The sequence below is a fragment of the Myxocyprinus asiaticus genome, chromosome 39 (genome assembly GCF_019703515.2).
Source record: "Myxocyprinus asiaticus isolate MX2 ecotype Aquarium Trade chromosome 39, UBuf_Myxa_2, whole genome shotgun sequence".
Taxonomy (NCBI): Eukaryota; Metazoa; Chordata; class Actinopteri; order Cypriniformes; family Catostomidae; genus Myxocyprinus; species Myxocyprinus asiaticus.
This window is the reverse complement of record NC_059382.1, coordinates 7,189,593-7,213,764: the sequence shown is the minus strand read 5'-3', so window position 1 is coordinate 7,213,764 and position 24,172 is coordinate 7,189,593. Positions and strand designations below refer to the sequence as shown.

Here is a 24,172-nt window from a genome sequence, read left to right as displayed (position 1 = left end):
TACTTATTTTCAAAGTTTTTATTTATAAATACATTCATACACGTTTGAACCCACAACATAAAATACAACATAAATAAGTAGTAGCAAAATTAAACATGACTGTGTGTTTGAAATATTGCACCTTCGTATATATTAATCATGTGCCTGTGGGAGGAGCCAATGGGAGGAGCTGCTGGAGTATCACATCAACTTCACTGAAAAAAATATGGAAACACTTTACAATAAAGTTGTATTTGTTAACATTAATTAACATAAATATTTACACCCCTATTAATATTCTTGGTTAATGCTAATTTAAACATATACTAATGCATTTTTTTTTTTAATTAAAAGTTGTATATTTAATGCATTATGAACTAACATGAACAATGAAAAATTCAAAGGATTTCTTCATTTTATTTACAACAACCAAGAATAAAAAAATGCTGTAACATACTGTATATTGTTCATTATTAGTCTATGATACCAAATGCACTGACTATTATTAAGGAACAGTACCTTATTGTAAAGTGTTACAAAGAATAAAATTCAGTCTAACTATAACATTGCACGTTAGTCTTGATTAACATACGTAGTTTACCATTAGATTATGTCTTTATTAATAAAATGACATGAAGGTCTGTTTAGAGTAGAATATGATTGACACAGATTTAAGTCAAATATTAAAATTACGTCTTTAACAACTAAACTGTAAATATTCTCACCAAAGTTGTTCCTTCACCAATTTCCTCTGCTGTCTGAGGACTTGCAGTAAGGGATCGTCTTCAAACTCCTGTCCATCTGAATCTGTGTGCAAGATTGTGAGATCAAGATATTCCATAGAAAATCCATATATAATGTGGTAACACTTTAAAATAAGGTTACATTTGTTAACATTAATTAACAACATTAGTTAACATGAACTAACAATGAACAATCATTTTATACCACTTATTAATCTTGGTTAATGTTAATTAAAGGCTCTGCGGGGTAAAAAGCTCCATTAATTTTATTTTCTCCCAAAACACTAAATAGCCAAAAAAAAAAAAAAAAAAAAAACTACCACAGCACTTTCCTAAACACCTGTTTGTCAGTATACACTGGACAATGTTCCTGTTCTATGGGATCTTTGCGTGTGGTGCCTAAAGGTTGATTTTGAGGCAATCTGATCAAATATTTATTATTTTTTTAAGTGTTGCAAATTTATGTAGCTAATGAAAATCCCTGAAATTAACATTTCTTTTGAAACTTTTTGAAATGATACTTACCATTTTCAGTTTTGTTTAAGGTCATTAAATCAAATTTTCAATAACTGTCCAATAAGTGAAAGGATAGCATTTGGGGTAAAAAGCCCCCCTGTTGCAGGGGCTAAAGGCCCCTATAAACACATTGTTTTTCTTAAGTGGGGTGAACAGATGTGTTATGAAAAATGTTCAAAGGGGGCACACATTGACTCATCCAATTATAATAGAGATTAGTTTGTTTATAGAATACTTGAGATGTAGCAAAATGCCAAATGTGATTGAAATTAACAGGAAATGGTTGACTTTTTTTTCTCAAGTAGTTAATTTGAATAAGCATCATTTTAATTTGTTACTCAAAAAAGCATCTTGGTGTCTCAAAATTATTTGTAAAAGTTGACAAATTGTGCCCTGTAACTACAGGTGCATCTCAATAAATTAGAATGTCGTGGAAAAGTTCATTTATTTCAGTAATTCAACTCAAATTGTGAAACTCGTGTATTAAATAAATTCAATGCACACAGACTGAAGTAGTTTAAGTCTTTGGTTCTTTTAATTGTGATGATTTTGGCTCACATTTAACAAAAACCCACCAATTCACTATCTCAACAAATTAGAATATGGTGACATGCCAATCAGCTAATCAACTCAAAACACCTGCAAAGGTTTCCTGAGCCTTCAAAATGGTCTCTCAGTTTGGTTCACTAGGCTACACAATCATGGGGAAGACTGCTGATCTGACAGTTGTCCAGAAGACAATCATTGACACCCTTCACAAGGAGGGTAAGCCACAAACATTCATTGCCAAAGAAGCTGGCTGTTCACAGAGTGCTGTATCCAAGCATGTTAACAGAAAGTTGAGTGGAAGGAAAAAGTGTGGAAGAAAAAGATGCACAACCAACCGAGAGAACCACAGCCTTATGAGGATTGTCAAGCAAAATCGATTCAATAATTTGGGTGAACTTCACAAGGAATGGACTGACTGGGGTCAAGGCATCAAGAGCCACCACACACAGATGTGTCAAGGAATATGGCTACAGTTGTCGTATTCCTCTTGTTAAGCCACTCCTGAACCACAGACAACGTCAGAGGTGTCTTACCTGGGCTAAGGAGAAGAAGAACTGGACTGTTGCCCAGTGGTCCAAAGTCCTCTTTTCAGATGAGAGCAAGTTTTGTATTTCATTTGGAAACCAAGGTCCTAGAGTCTGGAGGAAGGGTGGAGAAGCTCATAGCCCAAGTTGCTTGAAGTCCAGTGTTAAGTTTCCACAGTCTGTGATGATTTGGGGTGCAATGTCATCTGCTGGTGTTGGTCCATTGTGTTTTTTGAAAATCAAAGTCACTGCACCCGTTTACCAAGAAATTTTGGAGCACTTCATGCTTCCTTCTGCTGACCAGCTTTTTAAAGATGCTGATTTCATTTTCCAGCAGGATTTGGCACCTGCCCACACTGCCAAAAGCACCAAAAGTTGGTTAAATGACCATGGTGTTGGTGTGCTTGACTGGCCAGCAAACTCACCAGACCTGAACCCCATAGAGAATCTATGGGGTATTGTCAAGAGGAAAATGAGAAACAAGAGACCAAACAATGCAGATGAGCTGAAGGCCACTGTCAAAGAAACCTGGGCTTCCATACCACCTCAGCAGTGCCACAAACTGATCACCTCCATGCCACGCCGAATTGAGGCAGTAATTAAAGCAAAAGGAGCCCCTACCAAGTATTGAGTACATATACAGTAAATGAACATACTTTCCAGAAGGCCAACAATTCACTAAAAAATGTTTTATTGGTCTTATGATGTATTCTAATTTGTTGAGATAGTGAATTGGTGGGTTTTTGTTAAATGTGAGCCAAAATCATCACAATTAAAAGAACCAAAGACTTAAACTACTTCAGTCTGTGTGCATTGAATTTATTTAATACACGAGTTTCACAATTTGAGTTGAATTACTGAAATAAATGAACTTTTCCATGACATTCTAATTTATTGAGATGCACCTGTATTGCCCCGGTATCTATACGATATCACTTTAAACCCTCTAGAGGCCTTTTACCCCAAGTGAGGGGTAAAATGTTCCCTCACCACCTTTTTTTAAAAACTAAATTTTGAAACAACCTTCCGTTATTATTTCTTTTCACACAAATTATGCAGCTCCACCAATTTTCAATAGGGTTAAAAAAAAAAAAAATAAATAAAAAAATATATATTATATATATATATATATATATATATATATATATATATTTTTTTTAACCCTGATACATTTTGTGACCAGAAAAAAAAAGCTAAATTTCCTTAAGGGGTGCCTTTAGCCCCATTGTACCCATCTAATAGTTGTTGTTTTTTTTTTAATTATAAGTTATATGTGCTAATATTTTTTAATACATTATGAACTAACATTAACTACCAAAAAAACAATTATATATATTTTTAATTAACATTAAGATTAATACTGTAGAAATATATAGTTCATTGTTAGTTCATGATAACTAATGCATTTACTAATGTTAACAAATGTAACTTTATTATAAATTGCTACCGATAACATACACAAAATATATGCGTAACATATCTGTTACAATGCTGAATCTAAGAAAATGAAGCAATGGAGACCATTTAAAAAAATAAAATACACACACACACACTCACACACACACACACACACACACACACACACACACTGCATCCGGAAAATATTCACATTTTGTTATGTTACAGCCTTATTCCAAAATGGATTAAATTAATTATTTTCCTCAAAATTCTACAAACAATACCCCATAATGACAACATGAAAGAAGTTTGTTTGAAATCTTTGCAAATTTATAAAAAAAAAAAAAAAAAAAAAAAAAATCACATGTACATAAGTATTCACAGCCTTTGCTCAATACTTTGTTGAAGCACCTTTGGCACCAATTACAGCCTCAAGTCTTTTTGAGTATGATGCTACAAGCTTTGCACACATATTTTTGGGCAGTTTCTCCCATTCTTCTTTGCAGGACCTCTCAAGCTCCATCAGGTTGGATGGGGAGCGTCGGTGCATAGCCATTTTCAGATCTCTCCAGAGATGTTCAATCGGGTTCAAGTCTGGGCTCTGGCTGGGCCACTCAAGGACATTTACAGAGTTGTCCTGGAGCCACTCCTTTGTTATCTTGGCTGTGTGCTTAGGGTCGTTGTCCTGTTGAAAGATGAACCTTCGCCCCAGTCTGAGGTCCAGAGCGCTCTGGAGCAGGTTTTCATCAAGGATGTCTCTGTACATTGCTGCATTCATCTTTCCCTCGATCCTGACTAGTCTCCCAGTTCCTGCTGCTGAAAAACATCCCCACAGCATGATGCTGCCACCACCATGCTCCACTGTAGGGATGGTATTGGCCAGGTGAGGAGCGGTGCCTGGTTTCCTCCAGACATGACGCTTGCCATTCAGGCCAAAGAGTTCAATCTTTGTTTCTCGTGGTCTGAGAGTCCTTCAGGTGCCTTTTGGCAAACTCTAGGCGAGCTGTCATGTGCCTTTTACTGAGGAGTGGCTTCCATCTGGCCACTCTACCATACAGGCCTGATTGATGGAGTGCTGCAGAGATGGTTGTTCTTCTAGAAGGTTCTCCTCTCTCCACAGAGAAATGCTGGAGCTCTGTCAGAGTGACCATCGGGTTCTTGGTCACCTCCCTGACTAAGGCCCTTCTCCCCCGATCGCTCAGTTTGGCCAGGCGGCCAGCTCTAGGAAGAGTCCTGGTGGTTCCAAACTTCTTCCATTTACGGATGATGGAGGCCACTGTGCTCATTGGGACCTTCAATGCTGCAGAAATTTTTCTGTGCCTCAATACAATCCTGTCTCGGAGATCTACAGACAATTCCTTGGACTTCATGGCTTGGTTTGTGCTCTGACGTGCACTGTTAACTGTGGGACCTTATATAGACAGGTGTGTGCCTTTCCAAATCCTGTCCAATCAACTGAATTTACCACAGGTGGACTCCAATCAAGTTGTAGAAACATCTCAAGGATGATCAGTGGAAACAGGATGCACCTGAGCTCAATTTTGAGTGTCATGGAAAAGGCTGTGAATACTTATGTACATGTGATTTTTTTTTTCATTTTTTATTTTTAATAAATTTGCAAAGATTTCAAACAAACTTCTTCACGTTGTCATTATGGGGTATTGTTTGTAGAATTTTGAGGAAAATAATGAATTTATTCCATTTTGGAATAAGGCTGTAACATAACAAAATGTGAAAAAAGTGAAGCGCTGTGAATACTTTCCGGATGCACTGCGTGTGTGTGTATATATATATATATATATATATATATATATATACACTATATTGCCAAAAGTATTCGCTCATCTGCCTTTAGACGCATATGAACTTAAGTGACATCCCATTCTTAATCCATAGGGTTTAATATGACGTCGGCCCACCCTTTGCAGCTATAACAGCTTCAACTCTTCTGGGAAGGCTTTCCACAAGGTTTAGGAGTGTGTTTATGGGAATTTTTGACCATTCTTCCAGAAGCGCATTTGTGAGGTCAGACACTGATGTTGGACGAGAAGGCCTGGCTCGCAGTCTTCGCTCTAATTCATCCCAAAGGTGCTCTATCGGGTTGAGGTCAGGACTCTGTGCAGGCCAGTCAAGTTCTTCCACACCAAACACGCTCATCCATGTCTTTATGGACCTTGCTTTGTGCACTGGTGCGCAGTCATGTTGGAACAGGAAGGGACCATCCCCAAACTGTTCCCACAAAGTTGGGAGCATGGAATTGTCCAAAATCTCTTGGTATGCTGAAGCATTCAGAGTTCCTTTCACTGGAACTAAGGGGCCAAGCCCAGCTCCTGAAAAACAACCCCACACCATAATCCCCCCTCCACCAAACTTCACAGTTGGCACAATGCAGTCAGACAAGTACCGTTCTCCTGGCAACCGCCAAACCCAGACTCGTCCATCAGATTGCCAGATGGAGAATCGTGATTCGTCACTCCAGAGAACGCTTCTCCACTGCTCTAGAGTCCAGTGGTGGCGTGCTTTACACCACTGCATCTGACGCTTTGCATTGCACTTGGTGATGTATGGCTTGGATGCAGCTGCTCGGCCATGGAAACCCATTCCATGAAGCTCTCTACGCACTGTTCTTGAGCTAATCTGAAGGCCACATGAACTTTGGAGGTCTGTAGCAATTGACTCTGCAGAAAATTGGCGACCTCTGCGCACTATGCGCCTCAGCATCCGCTGACCCCGCTCTGTCATTTTACGTGGCCTACCACTTCGTGGCTGAGTTGCTGTCATTCCCAATCGCTTCCACTTTGTTATAATACCACTGACAGTTGACTGTGGAATATTTAATAGCGAGGAAATTTCATGACTGGACTTGTTGCACAGGTGGCATCCTATCACAGTACCACGCTGGAATTCACTGAGCTCCTGAGAGCGGCCCATTCTTTCACAAATGTTTGTAGAAGCAGTCTGCATGCCTAGGTGCTTCATTTTATACACCTGTGGCCATGGAAGTGATTGGAACACCTAAATTCAATTATCTGGATGGGTGAGCGAATACTTTTGGCAATATAGTATAATACATATATATATATATATATATATATATATATATATATATATATATATAGAAACAATAGAAATATGCTTTGTGGTCAAATTGATTGTACTGGACAGTTGTTAATACATACAGTATATATACAGTACAGTGAACGAGTACATAAAAAGGAATGCCATTCGTGTTTTTTAGGGAAAATGTATATGGAAAAAGATTCAAAATAAAACTTCTGTATTGCAGAAAATACACATTCTGTTGTACTAGATTAACTTTTAAAGGGGCAAACCTGCTAATTTATAACAGGTTCAGGCTACATTATGCAACCCTAACATGACCAGTCAAATCAACTTCATTGTTTAAAACAAGTCCATGAACACCAATACTGCCGCCTTCATACCTTCTGCATCCTGCATAAGTTGATCTATGACCTCAGAGGGCTGCTGTCCACTGGACTGAGGGGCAACAGGGGATTGTAGGGGTGGAGGGGTTGAATCTGAAGAACTTGGAGTCTTGCACTCATTTGGGGAATCTGCACCTGGAAAGAGCACCTCAGAGACAACCTGTCAATGCAAGGACAGTATATTACTATTCAGTAGTCTAATACAAATGTGTAAAGGTTTCATCAATGGCTGCATCAGCCGTTTCATTCAAAAGAAGCACTGAACAAACATTTTAACTGCATTTAACTGCCTTCATTCCCTTTCTCTGATCTTCTTAACCAATCCAAACTAACTGCACTTACTATTTAACAAATATATATATATATATATATATATATATATATATATATATATATATATATATATATACACACACATACATTTGTCTGTCTCTTTCTTCTTTTCTTTCTTTACCTCTCAAGCCACTTTGAAAATTTGGCAGTACCATAATGCAGATACTGTTGACTTATGTTCCTCGTTTGTAAGTCACTTTGGATAAAAGCATCTACTAAATGTCTAAATGTACATTTACTTAACTAAGGGACTTTATTCTGCAAGGGAAGGGTTTGTGTCAACAGCTTCAGTATAGAAACAACAGTGTCTTCAACCAGTGGCAACAACCAAAAACTGGCACGTCACTGCATTAGATAACATAATCAAGCCAAGTGGTATTTATTTTGGACCAGCTGTTAAAAAAGTAATTGCAAAAATGGCTTAAAGTTCTTTTAAAAGGTCTAGCATTATATGTGTTCAAATAATTTTTATACTTAGTTTGCAGTGCCATTCATGCATTTTTAAGTGTAGTTGAAATGTCTAAATTAGGACTGTCAATCAAATTAAAAATGTGCAGATTAATGAATCAAATTAATAACAATTAATCACATATCAATATTTACTTAGAAAGGCCCCCAGATAAAAATATTTCAGTATACAAGTTAAGCTCAATCGACAGCAATTAATTTTGACTCGTTCTCCTATTCTTTAAAAAAAAAAAAAAAAAAAGGAGTTACAAGGTTACAGTGAGGCACTTACAATGGAAGTTTAATGGGGGCCAATTTAACAGTTGGAGCATTGAAATACTCACGGTTTCAAAAGTATAGCCACAAGACATAAAGGATATGCATGTAAATATGATTTTAGTGTGATGAAATCATTTACTAACCTTTTCTGTGTAAAGTTATAGCCAATTTTACAACTTCGTTACCATGACAATGTAATGTCAATAAATCCTAAAAGGACTGTAAAAATGACGATTTAAACAACTTCAAAGCTCAAATAATCCATGAGATTTAACAGAAGAATGAAAGTGCTTTTATAAAATTATAAGCTTCACATTTCTGTCTTTAAAAATTGGCCACATTTACTTCCATTGTAAATGCCTCAATGTAACCTTGATTTTTGCTTTTTTTTAAAGAAAAGGAGGAGAGTCTAAATACATTTTTGTGGTAATCAACATTATGCCACAAATGCTGTCGATTAAGCTTAACTTGTATTGAACCCGGAACATTCCTTTAATAGTCCACAGTTAAATAGGTAAATCGACAACTCTAGTCTAAATACTTTTTTGCGGCCACTGCAGTAAATGTAACACACAAACCTGTCCCAGAGCATTGTGTATTGGTGAAGGTGGTGGTGCTAGATCACCAGGCCGTTCTCCTCCTGTTAATCTTTCACACTCTTCTTTCCACCTGCTTTTTGCACATGGCTCATCGGCTTTGCGACTGACCCCTTCATAAGCCCTGGAATGTCTGGCCCTCACTGGGTTGCTGCCTTGCATAACACTATGCCTAAACAGACATACAGAACAGATTGAACAATACAAATACAACAGCACCACAACAACAATGCATGTAAAAGTCATTAAAGCTGAAGTGAGCAACCGTTTCAATTTGAAAATACTTTCTCCTATCCCAGCCAAATGTGAATAGACAAATGTAAGTAAGATATTTGTTGGATGGTTTCACTGAAAAGTCCAAAAACTGTCGCTTTATGGAGCTTGTTTGAGAATCCTTGTCAGCCAAGCTGACTCAACCAGTGGCATGTGTTTGAGATGGGGATATGTTGTTTTAAACCAATGGCAGATGAGGGGAGTATTTAGGAGAGTTGTTTAAAAACAATCAAGATTTTTTTTTTTTTTATTCTGTTTGGTGACAGTAGTGGTGCAGAAATTACATGTTTCAGCTTTAGAAGAAGAAGCAGCCTTAATTTTTGTCACACATTATACATATATCTTTTGCATATATACAGTGAAATTTCTTTTTTTTTTTTTCACATATCCCAGCTAAGCTGGGGTCAGAGTACAGGGTCAGCCATGATACAGTGCCCCTGGAGCAGGTAGGGTCAAGGGCCTTGTTTAAGGGCCCAACGGTGGCATCTTGGCGGTGCTGGGGCTTGAACCCCTGACCTTCTGGTCAGTAACCCAGAGCCTTAACCGCTGAGCCAGCACTGCCCCCCCCCCTTTTTTTTTACTTTAATTATCATTGTCATAGCAGAAAGTAGAATAGCAAGACATGACATTTGAAGTACCAATCAGACTTTTTCTTTCGGCTTGCAGGTGCAATCTTCTTCTCACGTCTCTCATTCTCGGTTTTCCCTCTGACTGCCGTGCCTCTCTTCACATGAGGGGCCGTCCACCGCTCCTCTGTGCTATCAGAAGTCAGTGAAGATGGAGAAGAGGACCTCTGGCTTATGCTCTTCTCTGATGCGGTCTTCACAAGGCTGACTTGTGTTCTGTGATGTTGTGGCAGGACGGAATGTGCTTCCGGATTCTTTGTGACACTCTCCTTTGAGAGCTGGGGAAGGAAATTTGGTCGAATATCGAGGTCAGGTTGCTTCTGGACCTGGATGGAGGCATCAGGCTGGAGTCTGGAGACACTGGGGCTTGAAATAGGGAGAGATGACTCAGGGACTGGAGGATCGAGACTAGCAAAGGAGACAGGTGTGAAAGAGAGATTTGCTCTCTGAAGGGGCGTGGTGTTGGGTCTGTCGTGTGCCTTCTGGAAGGAAAAACAGATGAACATTTTCATAAATGTATTAAAGTTGTTTAAGCAAAATGAACAGCTTTATTATTTATTAACAGCTTCTAAAAAGGAGCAGGACACTTCCCAACTCTTTTGTTGTTTTGATGTTAAGCGATGCATCCAATAAAACTCTACAGTATTATAAATTAATCTGTGACTTGGTAGATACTAGCCAAATTAGGCAGATGACAACATGGAAAGGTTGCACAATGCCCCTCATCCTCAAACCATGAGCAAAACTACTTAAGGTAAAAGAACACATGACTAGATTACATTAAATAAGGGGTACAGTTCGGTATTGTGTTGGGCCATCATTCAATGTCCATTGTGTCCTGAAGCAAAACCAGTTGAGAACTTCTGGTCTAGAAAATAGCACAGGTGTTTGTGGATGGCTGTTTTTATGTATCATGTAGATGATTAAAGATGATTTTAAACAATGTGGACAAAATACTGTACAGTACATGAACTAAATGAAATACATTTTTATGAAAAAATAAATAAAATAAAAAAACTGTGAAAATTAACCCTGCTCATCTGCAATAAGCAAAATGTTCCACGTCAAATGTTAGGACAATATTCAGCAGATGCTTTTGAGACATTAACATTAAGAATGCATGTGAATTCGCTCTTTTTAAGATGTTTAAAACTGAATCAACCTTAACGTTGATTCACCTGGTTTGGTCCTAGAGTGTGAGTCAGGGGTATGTGGAGAACAGAATTGCGAGAAGGGCTTTCCTGACACCAAAGCCTGGCATGTTCCATCTTCCTCCTTAGACGCCACTGAAAAAGGATGTCATCTTCACGACGGACACCTGACCCCAAGGAACCAACAGCAAAGGGAGCAGGAAAAGACGTTCCCTCGCACAAACTAGGATCTAAAACTACTTAAAGAGACAGAGGGTAGAAAAGCTCCATTACACGTAATTGTAACAAAGTTAGTGCCTGACAAACCAAAACAAAATGTATTTTAAAAGGGATAGTTTACCCAAAAAAGAAAATTCTGTAATGCCTTCATGTTGTTTTGAATCTTTATAACTTTTGTGGAACATAAAAAGGAGATGTTTGGCAGAACATAAGCCTCAGTCACCATTCAATTTAACTGCAACTCTTTTTCCATTCAATGAAAGTGAATGTTGACTGATGCTGTCATTTTTCCTAACAACTCCTTTTGTGTTCCACAGAAGGAAGAAAGGTTTGCAACAACACGAGGGTGAGTAAATAATGACAGAATTGTAATTATGGGGTGAAATATCCCTTTAACGGATAGTTTAAAGGGATAGTTCACTCAAAAATTTAAATTCTCTCATCATTCACTCACCTTCATGCCATTCCAGATGTATATAACTTATTTTCTTCTGCAGAACACAAATCAAGATTTTTTGAAGAATATTTTAGCTCTGTAGGTCCATAAAATGCAAATGAACGGTAACCAAAAACCACATAAAGGCAGCATAAAAGTAATCCATAATCCATGTCTTCTGAAGCAATCTACTCTATTTTGGGTGAGAACAGACCAATATATATATATTCATTGTACATCTTGCCATTGCAGTCTCTAGGCATGCTCATGATTTCAAGCTCGATTACACTTTCTAACAAATGCAGAGTGCTAGATGGTGCTAGGAAGTGTAACTGATCTTGAAATAGGATTGAATGTATAGGATTAAACTGAAACGCCTATTACCGGCACTTCTTTTTCGGGTTCTTTTCACTGAAATGAAGTCAAGAGAAAGTGCTCATAAAACTTCTGCTTTTTTCCTCCATTCAGTTAAACCTGTGGTTAAAGGCATTGGTGCATTTGTATCTGATAAGGAGGATGTGTTTATGCAATAGGAAACAAAAAGATACTAAAAAGATAAATGTTTCAGGCTACAAAAAGTACACTTAATGTGTTAAGCTGCTTTTAAGTGTTATACCTGTTACTTACAGTTAGTTGAGCCCATTAAGGTGGGTATGACAGGTCTGCAAACTGGCTCATCAGTGCTTACGGGGGAAGAAAAATCAGAGCAGCCCAATCCCTCAGAACTGACAGGGACTGATCCACTGCTGAGAGAGTGCTCACTGAAAAAAACCCCACATAAATTGAAGGTAATCTAAAACTATTCAACGCTAAAGACTTGCATATTTTTAAGAGTTAAGAGCACAAGATCACTTCTCATTTAAAAAAGCAACATGAAAGACCACTGTGTTTCTATAACACCCTGTACTGTAGCTTTTTATTGTGCAACACCAAAATAGGCTTTGTTTCCCCACTGAACATTCAGTACTGACATTCAGGCAGGAAACTTTCAACACGTCAGTTGTTGTTTATCATTTTGAAATGGCATTTTCTCAGCACCGGTCATGGTGAGTGTGTGTTTATGTGTGGTGAGGGTCTCACCTCCTCTGCAGTAAATGACTGGCCCGCTCCTGTAGCTGCAGTATCTCAGGTTCTTCTGTGTCACAATGGGACAACTCAGATAATGTCTGGAGAGACATTTGAGGTGGATATTCATAAGATAAACAACTAGTGGTTTGAGAGGTTGCTTACTGGATGAAGTCAAAGAACCCACACAAAAATCTATGAATGTGAGGTCCCTAGAAATGGCTTGGGTCCCTTCTTCAATGTAAGTCTCTTTAGGATGAACCACTTATGTTGTATTCTTAATTTGCCTCACTTTTTTTTTTTTTTTTTTTAGGAAAAGGAGGGACGAGTCAATGTCGATTTTTGTGGTAAACAACATTATGCCACAAATGCTGTCGATTGAGCTTAACTTGTATTGAACCGGGAACATTCCTTTAATACTTAGCATTGGGGTTTTGTTTAAATTGTTTAAAAGTATGAGCCATGTGAAAATAAATGCAAAGTATGAGTCTTAGTAAGCACCACTAGTAATAATTGTAAGTATAAATGCCAAATACTGCAATGCTTTAAGACCTACACAGGAAGGACAGCCTGGCTGAGAAAGTTTCCATCAGGTACATTCAATCTTTTGGAAGACAAGACCACGACTGAGGTCCTGCAATTCTGGGAAACTGGGCCAAGTTTGTAAATACATAAAGTTTGACACTAAACAGACACTTCATATCAGTGTGGTTTTATGTGCAAGCAAGTTCTTCTTCCTTTAATGCCGAGGCATTTAGAGCCTTACAATTCCATCCATGGAACATTGAAAGCAGGAAGTTAAATAAAGCATGTCAACTTTGCCCTTGATGATCTGGGTAACATGGGAACTCTCTAAATAAAGAACACTCAAAGGTTTTTCGGCTACCACCACTAGACGGCAACAGTCACCCACCACAATATTTACAACATTTGAATTTTTTTTTTTATCTTGGAGCTAATACTCTAATTCAGAGTTTGTTTTAGTTTTTTTAAATGGGGGTTTGCAAGGGGCTTCATGGAACATGTGAGAGAAAAAAAAAAAAAAGATTTTATAAAGCACCTTAACAGTAAGAAATAAAAATCTAAATCTGCATATACTTCTGTAAATTTCCAGTGAGTTTTTCAGCTTGCTTACTGGTTGTATGGCACCACTTACTGTACAGCTGCTTTGGAATGATATGAACTGTGAAACTCGCAATACAAATACACTATATTGCCAAAAGTATTCGCTCATCTGCCTTTAGACGCATATGAACTTAAGTGACATCCCATTCTTAATCCATAGGGTTTAATATGACGTCAGCCCACCCTCTGCAGCTATAACAGCTTCAACTCTTCTGGGAAGGCTTTCCACAAGGTTTAGGAGTGTGTTTATGGGAATTTTTGACCATTCTTCCAGAAGCGCATTTGTGAGGTCAGACACTGATGTTGGACGAGAAGGCCTGGCTCGCAGTCTTCGCTCTAATTCATCCCAAAGGTGCTCTATCGGGTTGAGGTCAGGACTCTGTGCAGGCCAGTCAAGTTTTTCCACACCAAACTCGCTCATCCATGTCTTTATGGACCTTACTTTGTGCACTGGTGCGCAGTCATGTTGGAACAGGAAGGGGCCATCCCCAAACTGTTCCCACAAAGTTGGGAGCATGGAATTGTCCAAAATCTCTTGGTATGCTGAAGCATTCAGAGTTCCTTTCACTGGAACTAAGGGGCCAAGCCCAGCTCCTGAAAAACAACCCCACACCATAATCCCCCCTCCACCAAACTTCACAGTTGGCACAATGCAGTCAGACAAGTACCGTTCTCCTGGCAACCGCCAAACCCAGACTCGTCCATCAGATTGCCAGATGGAGAAGCGTGATTCGTCACTCCAGAGAACATGTCTCAACTGCTCTAGAGTCCAGTGGCGGCGTGCTTTACACCACTGCATCCGACGCTTTGCATTGCACTTGGTGACGTATGGCTTGGATGCAGCTGCTCGGCCATGGAAACCCATTCCATGAAGCTCTCTACGCACTGTTCTTGAGCTAATCTGAAGGCCACATAAACTTTGAATGTCTGTAGCGACTGACTCTGCAGAAAGTTGGCGACCTCTGCGCACTATGCGCCTCAGCATCCGCTGACCCCACTCTGTCATTTTACATGGCCTACCACTTCGTGGCTGAGTTGCTGTCATTCCCAATCGCTTCCACTTTGTTATAATACCACTGACAGTTGACTGTGGAATATTTATTAGCGAGGAAATTTCACGACTGGACTTGTTGCACAGGTGGCATCCTATCACAGTACCACGCTGGAATTCACCGAGCTCCTGAGAGCGGCCCATTCTTTCACAAATGTTTGTAGAAGCAGTCTGCATGCCTAGGTGCTTCATTTTATACACCTGTGGCCATGGAAGTGATTGGAACACCTGAATTCAATTATTTGGATGGGTGAGCGAATACTTTTGGCAATATAGTGTACATTTAGATTGGAAAAAAAAAATCTGCAATATTCTAATACTGGGTAGAATAAAAACTCTTTAGTTATATTTTTGTTGGAAAACTGTTAATAAATAGTAAATTAAAGTAACTTGGTACATAGTAAATAAAAACAGAATATTGCAGCAACAGACTGCACAATATAAATTCTCTGACTCTTTAAGAAGAGCCTTAACATGTGGTTAACATGACCTCAGCTGCCTTCTAAGCAACAGTTGCACACTTTAAAGCAAAACTCACCAGCATACTGAGGTCAAGCACACATCTAGCAGGAGACTGTGTCGTTTCAGCATGCAGTGGCTTTAAGATGGGGCTGTGGGTCATGGCAGAGCCATCATTCATGATGTCAAGTGGCTCTACAGCACAAATACACACAAATACACACACACACACACACACACACACACACACACAGGAAAAACAGCCTTTTCAGCTCAACAAACTTGAATATCAGATAGTTTGGGAAAATGTATAGGAATACAGTTTATATATATAAACCTGCCTAATACCGTGTAGGCCTACCTCGTGCCGCCAAAACAGCGCCAACTCACATCTCAGAATAGCATTCTGTGTGAAAATCCCAGGAGATCAGCAGTTACAGAAATACTCAAACCAGCCCATCTGGCACCAACAATCATCCATGCAATTATCTAATCAGCCAATCGTAGCAGTGCAGTGCATAAAATCATTCAGATACGGGTCAGGAGCTTCAGGTAATGTTCACATCAACCACCAGATTGGGGGAAAAAAATGATCTCAGTGCTTTGGAGAGTGGCATGATTGTTGGTGCCAGATGGCCTGGTTTGAGTATTTCTGAAACTGCTGATCTCCTGGGATTTTCACACACAACAGTCTCTAGAATTTACTCCAAATGGTGCCAAAAACAAAATACTTCCAGTGAGCGGCAGTTCTGTGGACGGAAATGCCTTGTTGATGACAGAGGTCAGAGGATGGCCAGACTGGTTCGAACTGACAAAGTCTACGTAACTCAGATAACCGCTCTGTACAATTGTGGTGAGAAGAATTACATCTCAGAATGTTATTCTGAGATGCGGGTTGGCGCTGTTTTGGCGGAACAAGGGAGACCTACACAATGGTGGTTTTAATGATGCGGCTGATCAGCGTATATATAGATCATCAGCATCATCATATGACAGGAAACATGTATTAAGATAGTTAATAGGGTAAATTTTAATCTCATGTTGGCTTTACAGTAGGTCCAGTATTAAATAACAGGGTTTGCAGACTTTGTAAACCTCTGGTAAGATTCTCTGATGTTTGAGATGGAGTTGAACTGGATAGAGGGGATGTGGAAGTCCACCAAAAAGGCTGGTCATCTTCTCCCTCAATGGCCTGATGCTGTCTTTCCTCTCGACTCTGTGGCTTTCCAAAACGGAAGCGCTCAATGTACCTTGAAAAGATTTTGTTGCAAGAAGGATGTTACATAAAGGAAAAGCAACAACATACCTTTAAAAATTAAACAAAGACTGCATGTAAAAATAAAGGTAAACATAAAGACTGCATTAAAAGCCTGAGCACAACACGTACTCTATGTGTCATCAAATTTGGTAACATTTCTCTAGAATTTTAGCTTCCTCTTAAAAAGGGAAGCTATACTGCTGACATATCAATTGTAGTTTATGGCCAAATAAAGGGTAATTGAAACTACTATTGACAACAGTGCTGCTAATAGGTAAACTTTTAAACTGTATTAAATAGCCCCTTCACTAAGCTGCGCCTTAAAAACATTACTGACCATTTGTTCCTTAGCAGCTGTTACGCTCCTGGAACGACGTATCTAACAGCGCTGCACTGAAGGCATAACGCACTTAAAATAGGGCCCTGGGCCTTATTCAGAAAACACAAAGAAATAAATTCTGTGTAAATACATTCATACATACAGTAACTGTCCCACTGAACTGAATTTAGCAATTTATGTAAGAATGTTTTTTTTGTCAATACAATGTATAAGATTTACACAGAAATGCCTTCTATTGGTGTTTCATGAACTAGATCCATTGCATTCTAGTATGATCAAAACCAGAAGGTATTTACTTGTTTAAAAGGCAAATGTCTTATGAGTTTGTTTTAATTGCTAAAATGCTTTGGTAGGTAATCACACAGTCAATTAATCATCAAAATCACAACAAAACTAACCACCCACATCCGGTTGATTATAACACTTGTACTAAGCCCAATAATTGCTCATACTTTGCAAGAATGGAGGGTTCCTTTGCTTCAGTTGTCGCTGTGGCTACCGTGTTTCTCATTGCCTGTGACTGAGCTTCTGTGTGGGGAGAAGACGTAGCGTTGAGTGTAGAACTACTCAGGTCAGTAGATGGCCAGGATTCTGAAAAGATCAACTGGTGTTCTGTAGATGCTGGAGGGCAAAGGAGGACACTACGTGATCTTTCATGGAAGACCTGGTCCTCTGTTCTCAGAGATGATGTTTGATTAGGAGGATCTAGAGGACTGGGTGGCTCAGCAAACCTGACAGGACTCAAGGCCTACCAAGAGCACAAGAGAAAACCCAAAACAGAAAAAACATTGCTAAGCTTTTGCACCAGATCTGAATCACATTGGGTGATCTAGCACATAAGTAGTACTGATAAATTGTTATTTCTGTTCTGTTCATGTGATTGGGACAGGAAAAGATTCAGAATGTGTTCATGATGGAATACTTGCTACCAACTAACTACTACAGTTTAAGGGTCATTGACAAATAAGGTTGTCTGATGCGAATAAATATGCCTAGTTCAGAAAAATGTAATATTTTAGTCTTGAGTTTCATACATTTTTAAAAAAAAAAATTCTACTAAATAAATAAATAAATATATTTAATGATTTAAAAAATGTCATGTGAAACCATCGTCAAATGTATAACAATACATTCCTTGCACCTTGAATCCAGTGTACAAAACTTAAATAATAACAGTATTTAAATAATAATAATAAACATTTTTTTTTACTGTGTGTGTGTGTGTGTGTGTGTGTGTATTATATATATATATATATATATATATATATATAATACACACACACACACACACACACACACACACAGCTCTGGAAACAATTAAGGGACCACTGCAAAATAATCAGTTTCTCTGGATTTACCATTTATAGCTGTGTTTGAATAAAATGAACATTTCTGTTTATTCTATAAAGTACTGACAACATTTCTCCCAAATTCCAAATAAAAATATTGTAATTTTGAGCATTTATTTGCAGAAAATGACAACTGGTCAAAATAACTAAAAGATGCAGTGTTTTCAGACACTGCATTTTTTTTTTTTTAATTGCAGTATAATTCAAAGAAAACAAGTTCATATTCATTTTAAACAATACAATACTTACAATACGTTTTAACTTAGGAAGAGTTCAGCAATCAGTATTTGGTAGAATAACCCTGATTTTCAATCACAGCTTTCATGCATCTTGGCATGCTCTCTACCAGTCTTTCACATTGCTGTTGGGTGACTTTATGCCACTCCTGGTGCAAAAATAGTTTGTTTCATACAGTTTCAAGTTTTATTAGTAACATACATAACCATACACAGTACGACATGTAGTGAAATTCTTGGTACGACTTTTCTCCCCCAATTTACGATTAAAAAAAAAAATAAAAATAGAAGTAAAAAAATAATAATAAATAAATAAATTACAATTAAAATGTATAATATTGCTTCAAGTGTGTGGTGTTTAATAGTGAAACTAGTCCTGGTGTTGTCCTTAATTCAGGACACAGACGGCCTGGGGAAAGAATCTGCTTCTCATTCTCTCCATTTTGGCCATCAGGGAGCAGAAGCATTTCCCTGACAGCAACACAGAGAAGAGTCCATTATTAGGATGGCTGAGGTCTTTAATGATCTTCCTGGCTTTGGTCCAGCATCATTTGCTGTAGATGGACTGCAGGTCAGGAAGTTTGATGTGGGTGATGCACTCAGCTGGTCGCACCACTCTTTGTAGAGTCAGTCTATCTTGTTTCCAAACCAGGCTGTGAATTTTCCCATCAGGATGCTCTCAATGGTGCAGGTGTAAAAGTTTTTTAGCACCACAAAAGGCAGTTTAAAGTCCTTTAAGCACCTAAGGTGGTAAAGATGCTGACAGGCCTTCTTCACCATGGTGTTAATGTGGCAGGTCGTGTGAGATGTGTATGCCAAGATATCGGAAACTGTCCACTCTCTCCACTGTGAGTTGATCATAATGGGGTGGTAGTTCCTCGCCTGCTTTATGCTGAAGTCCACTATCAGCTTCTTTGTCTTGCTGACATTCAAAAGGAGGTTGTTCTCCTGGCACCAGTCCTCCAGGCCTTTGATCTCCTGCAGATAGGTCCTCGTCATTATCAGAGATCAGGCCCACCACAACAGAGTCGTCAGCAAACTTGACAACGGTAGTGGAGTTGGAAGTGGCCACACAGTCATAAGTGTACAATGAATACAGCAGGGGGCTTAGAACACAACCGTGGGGGGCTCCAGTGCTGAGGGTAAGGGGGGGTAAGACATGTCTGCCCACCCTTACTGCTTGTGGCCTGTCAGTCAGGAAGTTGGAGATCCACTGACGCAAAGATGGACTAAATCCTAGGTCCTCCAACTTGGTGGCGAGTTTAGAAGGAATTATAGTATTAAAAGCTGAACTGTAATCAACAAACAGCATTTTAACATAATTTCCCTTCCTCTTGTCCAGAGGATCTAGGAGATATGTGATGGCATCATCCATTGAGCGATTTGGATGGCAAGCGAACTGTAAGGGATCCAGGGTATCAGGTAGTGAGGAGGTGATCTTTCAAAGCACTTCATCACAATTGAGGTCAGTGCTACAGGACGACAGTCATTAAGGCAGGAAGGTTGGGGTTTCTTCGGGACAGGAACAATGATGGACTGTTTAAAGCAGGTTGAAATTACTGACTGTTCCAGGGAGAGTTTGAATATCTCTGTGAACACCGACGCTGTAAGTGGTAGTAAGTGTAAATTCAAGCAGCGTCCTTCACAATGATTCATGCATCCTTCACAATGACGAATCTGCCTGATTCCAGCCTTGTTGAAGTACCCCCAGATCATCACCGATCCTCCACCAAATTTCACAGTTGGTGCGAGACACTGTGGCTTGAAGGCCTCTCTAGGTCTCCGTCTAACCATTAGACGACCAGGTGGAGGATCAGTGATGATCTGGGGGTGCTTCAGAAAGGCTGGAATCGGGCAGATTTGTCTTTGTGAAGGATGCATGAATCAAGCCACATACAAGGTTATCCTGGAAGAAAACTTGCTTACTTCTGCTCTGACAATGTTCCACAACTCTTGAGGATTGGTTTTTCCAGCAGGACAATACTCCATGCCACACAACCAGGTCAATCAATGTGTGGATGGAGGACCACCGGATCAAGACCCTGTCATGGCCAGCCCAATCTCCAGACCTGAAACCCATTGAAAACCACTGGAATGTGATCAAGAGGAAGATGGATGGCCACAAGCCATCAAACAAAGCCAAGCTGCTTGAATTTTTGCGCCAGGAGTGGCATAAAGTCACCCAACAGCAATGTGAAAGACTGGTAGAGAGCATGCCAAGATGCATAAAAGCTGTGATGAAAATCAGGGTTATTCCACCAAATATTGATTCCTGAACTCTTCCTAAGTTAAAACATTATAATTATAATTTTTTAATTATAATTTTCTTTATTTATCACACATTATACATTTGCACATATACAGTGAAATTCTTCTTTTTCACATATCCCAGCTAGGCTGGGGTCACATTGGTATTGTGTTTTATAAAAATGAATATGAACTTTTCTTTGCATTATTCAAGGTCTGAAAACACTGCATCTTTTTTGACCAGTTGTCATTTTCTGCAAATAAATGCTCAAAATTACAATTGTTTTAATTTGGAATTCGGGAGAAATGTTGTCAGTACTTTATACTGTTTTAAGTTTTTTTCTATCATTTTGGCTATGTTAATGCCAACGGCATAAATTTTGCCAAAATTGTATATTTTTGGGGAAATTTTGATATTTCAACCTTAGTTCCTTTAATACATCTATAATACACTGTGTACACAAAATTGTTGCACTCAGGACCTTAAGGACGAAAATGACCCCATTGAAACCCATTAAAACTGCAATATTTAATCCTAGTGCCATTAAAGCATAAAATAATGAATTCTATGATATTATGTTTTCATTCTGGAACCCTGGCTTCCAAATTTACATTTTTTTTTTTTTTTTTTTATTTCCACCAGATGGCACCATTTTTCTCATGTTTAGCATATGGAGCAAATACATGCTTTTTTCCTATTTTCGGTTTGCTGTATTATAGAGCACCGCAGGCTGATGTCAGAATGTGTTTTGTATGTGCGTGTTGAGAAATTTGTGTGTAAAAAAACAACAGTGGCATTATGTAAACAAACTGGCATTTAAAGGGTTAATCCTGAAAATGAATGAATATTTGGTAGTTATGATCAGGACTGATGTTGGTTAAAAAAATAAAAAAGTCAGTGTAAATGGAAAATTATATTAATATATAATATTTTTATGGCAGTTTTTTGATGTAGACATTTTTGTCCTCTAAGATACGGAGTGTGAGTTTATTCATTTATTTATTTTAATCTGACACTGCACAAAAAATTTGAATACATCAAAATCAATGTTGTTGCGAATCACTGCAGCGGTATACCGGTTTCATGGTATACCACGGTATTAAAATTGATGGTTATCATACCATGTACATTTGCTTATCTACGGTATTGAGAAAAAAAAAACGCAACCGGACAGAGAATCTCACCTGCGCGTGCCCATCTCCTTTCCTCCTCGACTGCCTGTTAGACTCGTCAACTTGTGCCACACACACACACATGCAGCGGAGAAAATATCAGAGAGAAGCGAGGGGGTCTGACATAAGTGAGTGTGTGTGAGTTAGAGCAGTGTTTCTTAACTGGTGGGTTGCAGGTCTATTCGGACTGGGTCGCGGACAGCAAGGAAAGAACAATGCCATGGTTCTCCCATTGAAGATATTTCGCCGGCCGCCCAAGTGATAGCCTATTTAGGACTGCCGAGGCAGATTTAATGATAATTTTGCAATCAGCTAAAGGCTTCTCATCTGCACTTTCACCCGAGTGTAACGGAACCAGCTTGTGATCATGATATACTCTGCTCTCTGGCATGCGCGTGCAACAACTGGGCTTCCCTCGATACTGCGGAGCGCAGACCTCAAAACTGATGTGACCAATTTCAATTCTAGTGAGACTTTTCTAGTTTAAAGCGTTACAGAGGAAGTCAAGTCAAACCTCTCAAACAGTAGGAAGCCCTGACATGCCAAACAGCACTAAGGAGGAAAAGAGCAACACTGTGCTATGCGCTAAATTTTTTTTTATTAAACATCATCACCTTTACTAAATTGTTTCACGATTTTACATGAGTAAAAGTAACTGTTATATTTTTACAAAATGTTATAGTTTCATATAATCTAATGGTAGAATCTATTAGACCTCATTTTATATCAACAGTGGCATTTTTCAAGATGTGTTTCAGCTAGTACTTGTTTTTTCATAAATACTATAATTTATTATTATTATTATTACTATTATTTAAGACTAGCTACATTGAGCTACATTCTCTTTACATTGAGCCTTTCCTCCTGTGTAATATGTATGTTCTGTTTGAATTATGTTTGAAATTAGAAACAAACAGTATAATAATGTGTTTATATAAGTAAATATGCTCTTCAATTTTTAAAAGGGGGGAGAGAAAACTTCCTCTCGCTTTTGTTGTTGACGTCAACAACTAAAATAATGTCACTTGATGCATGTCCTTGTACTTGAAAACCATGAACAAAACTATGCAACATAAAAGGAAATGCGACCCAGGATACATTAAATACAGGTTACGTTTTTACTATGGCAAGTCACCACTTGATTTCCAATGTAAAATCTGGGGCCTGAAGCAAAACCGGTTGAGAGTTAAAGGTACAGTGACAATCCCAATATATATATATATATATATATATATATATATATATATATATATATATATATATATATATATATATATCCCCTTAGCATTTAGTATATGGAAAATAATTATTTTTTTTGTGTTTGTTTTCATAAATAAAACAACAACAGTGGCATTATATAAACAAACTGGCATTTAAAGGGTTAACATCCTGAAAATGAATGAATATTTGGTAGTTATGATCAGGATGTTGGTTAAAAAAAAAAAAAACTAATTGAAAGTGGAAAATAATATTAATATATAACATTATGGCAGTTTTTGACACGGACATTTCGTCCTCTAAGGAGTAACTTTTTTAAATTGATGCACAAGGGTTAAATTTATAATACATTACCACTCATCCATGAAATTAAATCAACATGATTAAATCAACACTCATATTTTATGCCATAAAACGTAGGTTATAATTAGGCTTATAAAAAATAAAAATAATTTACTACAAAATTACACACACACACACACACACACACACACACACACACATTTTGTGAAAAGCAAAATAATTTCGCTCACAAGCTTCTTTTGCTGCTTTGGGATTTTTCTTTCTCTAGATGGGCTGTAGTGGCTCTTGGGCAAAGGGGGATTTGGAGGAAATGGATTCTGTCTTGTGAAAACAGCTGCACCACTAAGAAAATGGGGGCAGAGTTTTAGTATGTGTGATCAGGTAAACCAGATTCTCGTAGATTAGCATGCAACTCACCTAGATCTCATGCTGATCATTCAAACCTGTTCCGACCAATCCAATCCACAGAACGCAAGAGACGTTTCATAATTCTTTTGGGTCAGTGATGACCTAAACAAAAATAAAAACAACATAAATTGAAACATTATGAACTAAATGGCGCGTGAACCTGAACTGCCTTAACCGCCGCGTGTTTACGTAACTAAGGGATTAAACACTCGTTTAGCTCAGTTAAGACACTTATTAATATACCATAAGCTATTTGAAACATGCAAAACAGTAAAAACAATAACTACAGCCGCACATAAATATGTCATATATTTTGAAATTTCACAGGAAGGTAGCTTTGCTTACTTTTCGAATTGTGTGCCTGCGCATCCTGGGAAATGAAGTCAGAACAGATTTTGTTTACGTCGTCGTTGAAGCCCGTTTAA

The 24,172-nt window shown here is 38.4% G+C and overlaps 1 protein-coding gene across 4 annotated transcripts; it reads right to left on the bottom strand.

Moving 5' to 3' along the window:
• Position 1: 1 nt before the first annotated feature.
• Positions 2–24,157, bottom strand: proser3 (proline and serine rich 3). 4 transcript variants are annotated; one of them, XM_051679137.1, is made up of 15 exons: positions 24,093–24,157; positions 23,757–23,849; positions 23,570–23,681; positions 20,325–20,467; positions 17,266–17,561; positions 16,302–16,465; positions 15,295–15,410; positions 12,596–12,681; positions 12,143–12,276; positions 10,888–11,099; positions 9,722–10,191; positions 8,793–8,982; positions 7,153–7,315; positions 705–786; positions 2–194 (listed from the first exon to the last, which is right to left on the bottom strand). In XM_051679137.1, the coding sequence occupies exons 4-15, from the start codon at positions 20,385–20,387 to the stop codon at positions 137–139; spliced, it is 2,034 nt and encodes a 677-aa protein (XP_051535097.1). In that variant the 5' UTR covers positions 20,388–20,467; positions 23,570–23,681; positions 23,757–23,849; positions 24,093–24,157; the 3' UTR covers positions 2–136. The 4 variants fall into 4 exon arrangements, with proteins under 4 accessions (XP_051535097.1, XP_051535094.1, XP_051535095.1 ...); XM_051679134.1 differs by lacking the exon at positions 20,325–20,467; XM_051679135.1 differs by lacking the exon at positions 20,325–20,467 and having other exon boundaries at positions 10,888–11,096.
• Positions 24,158–24,172: the final 15 nt, after the last annotated feature.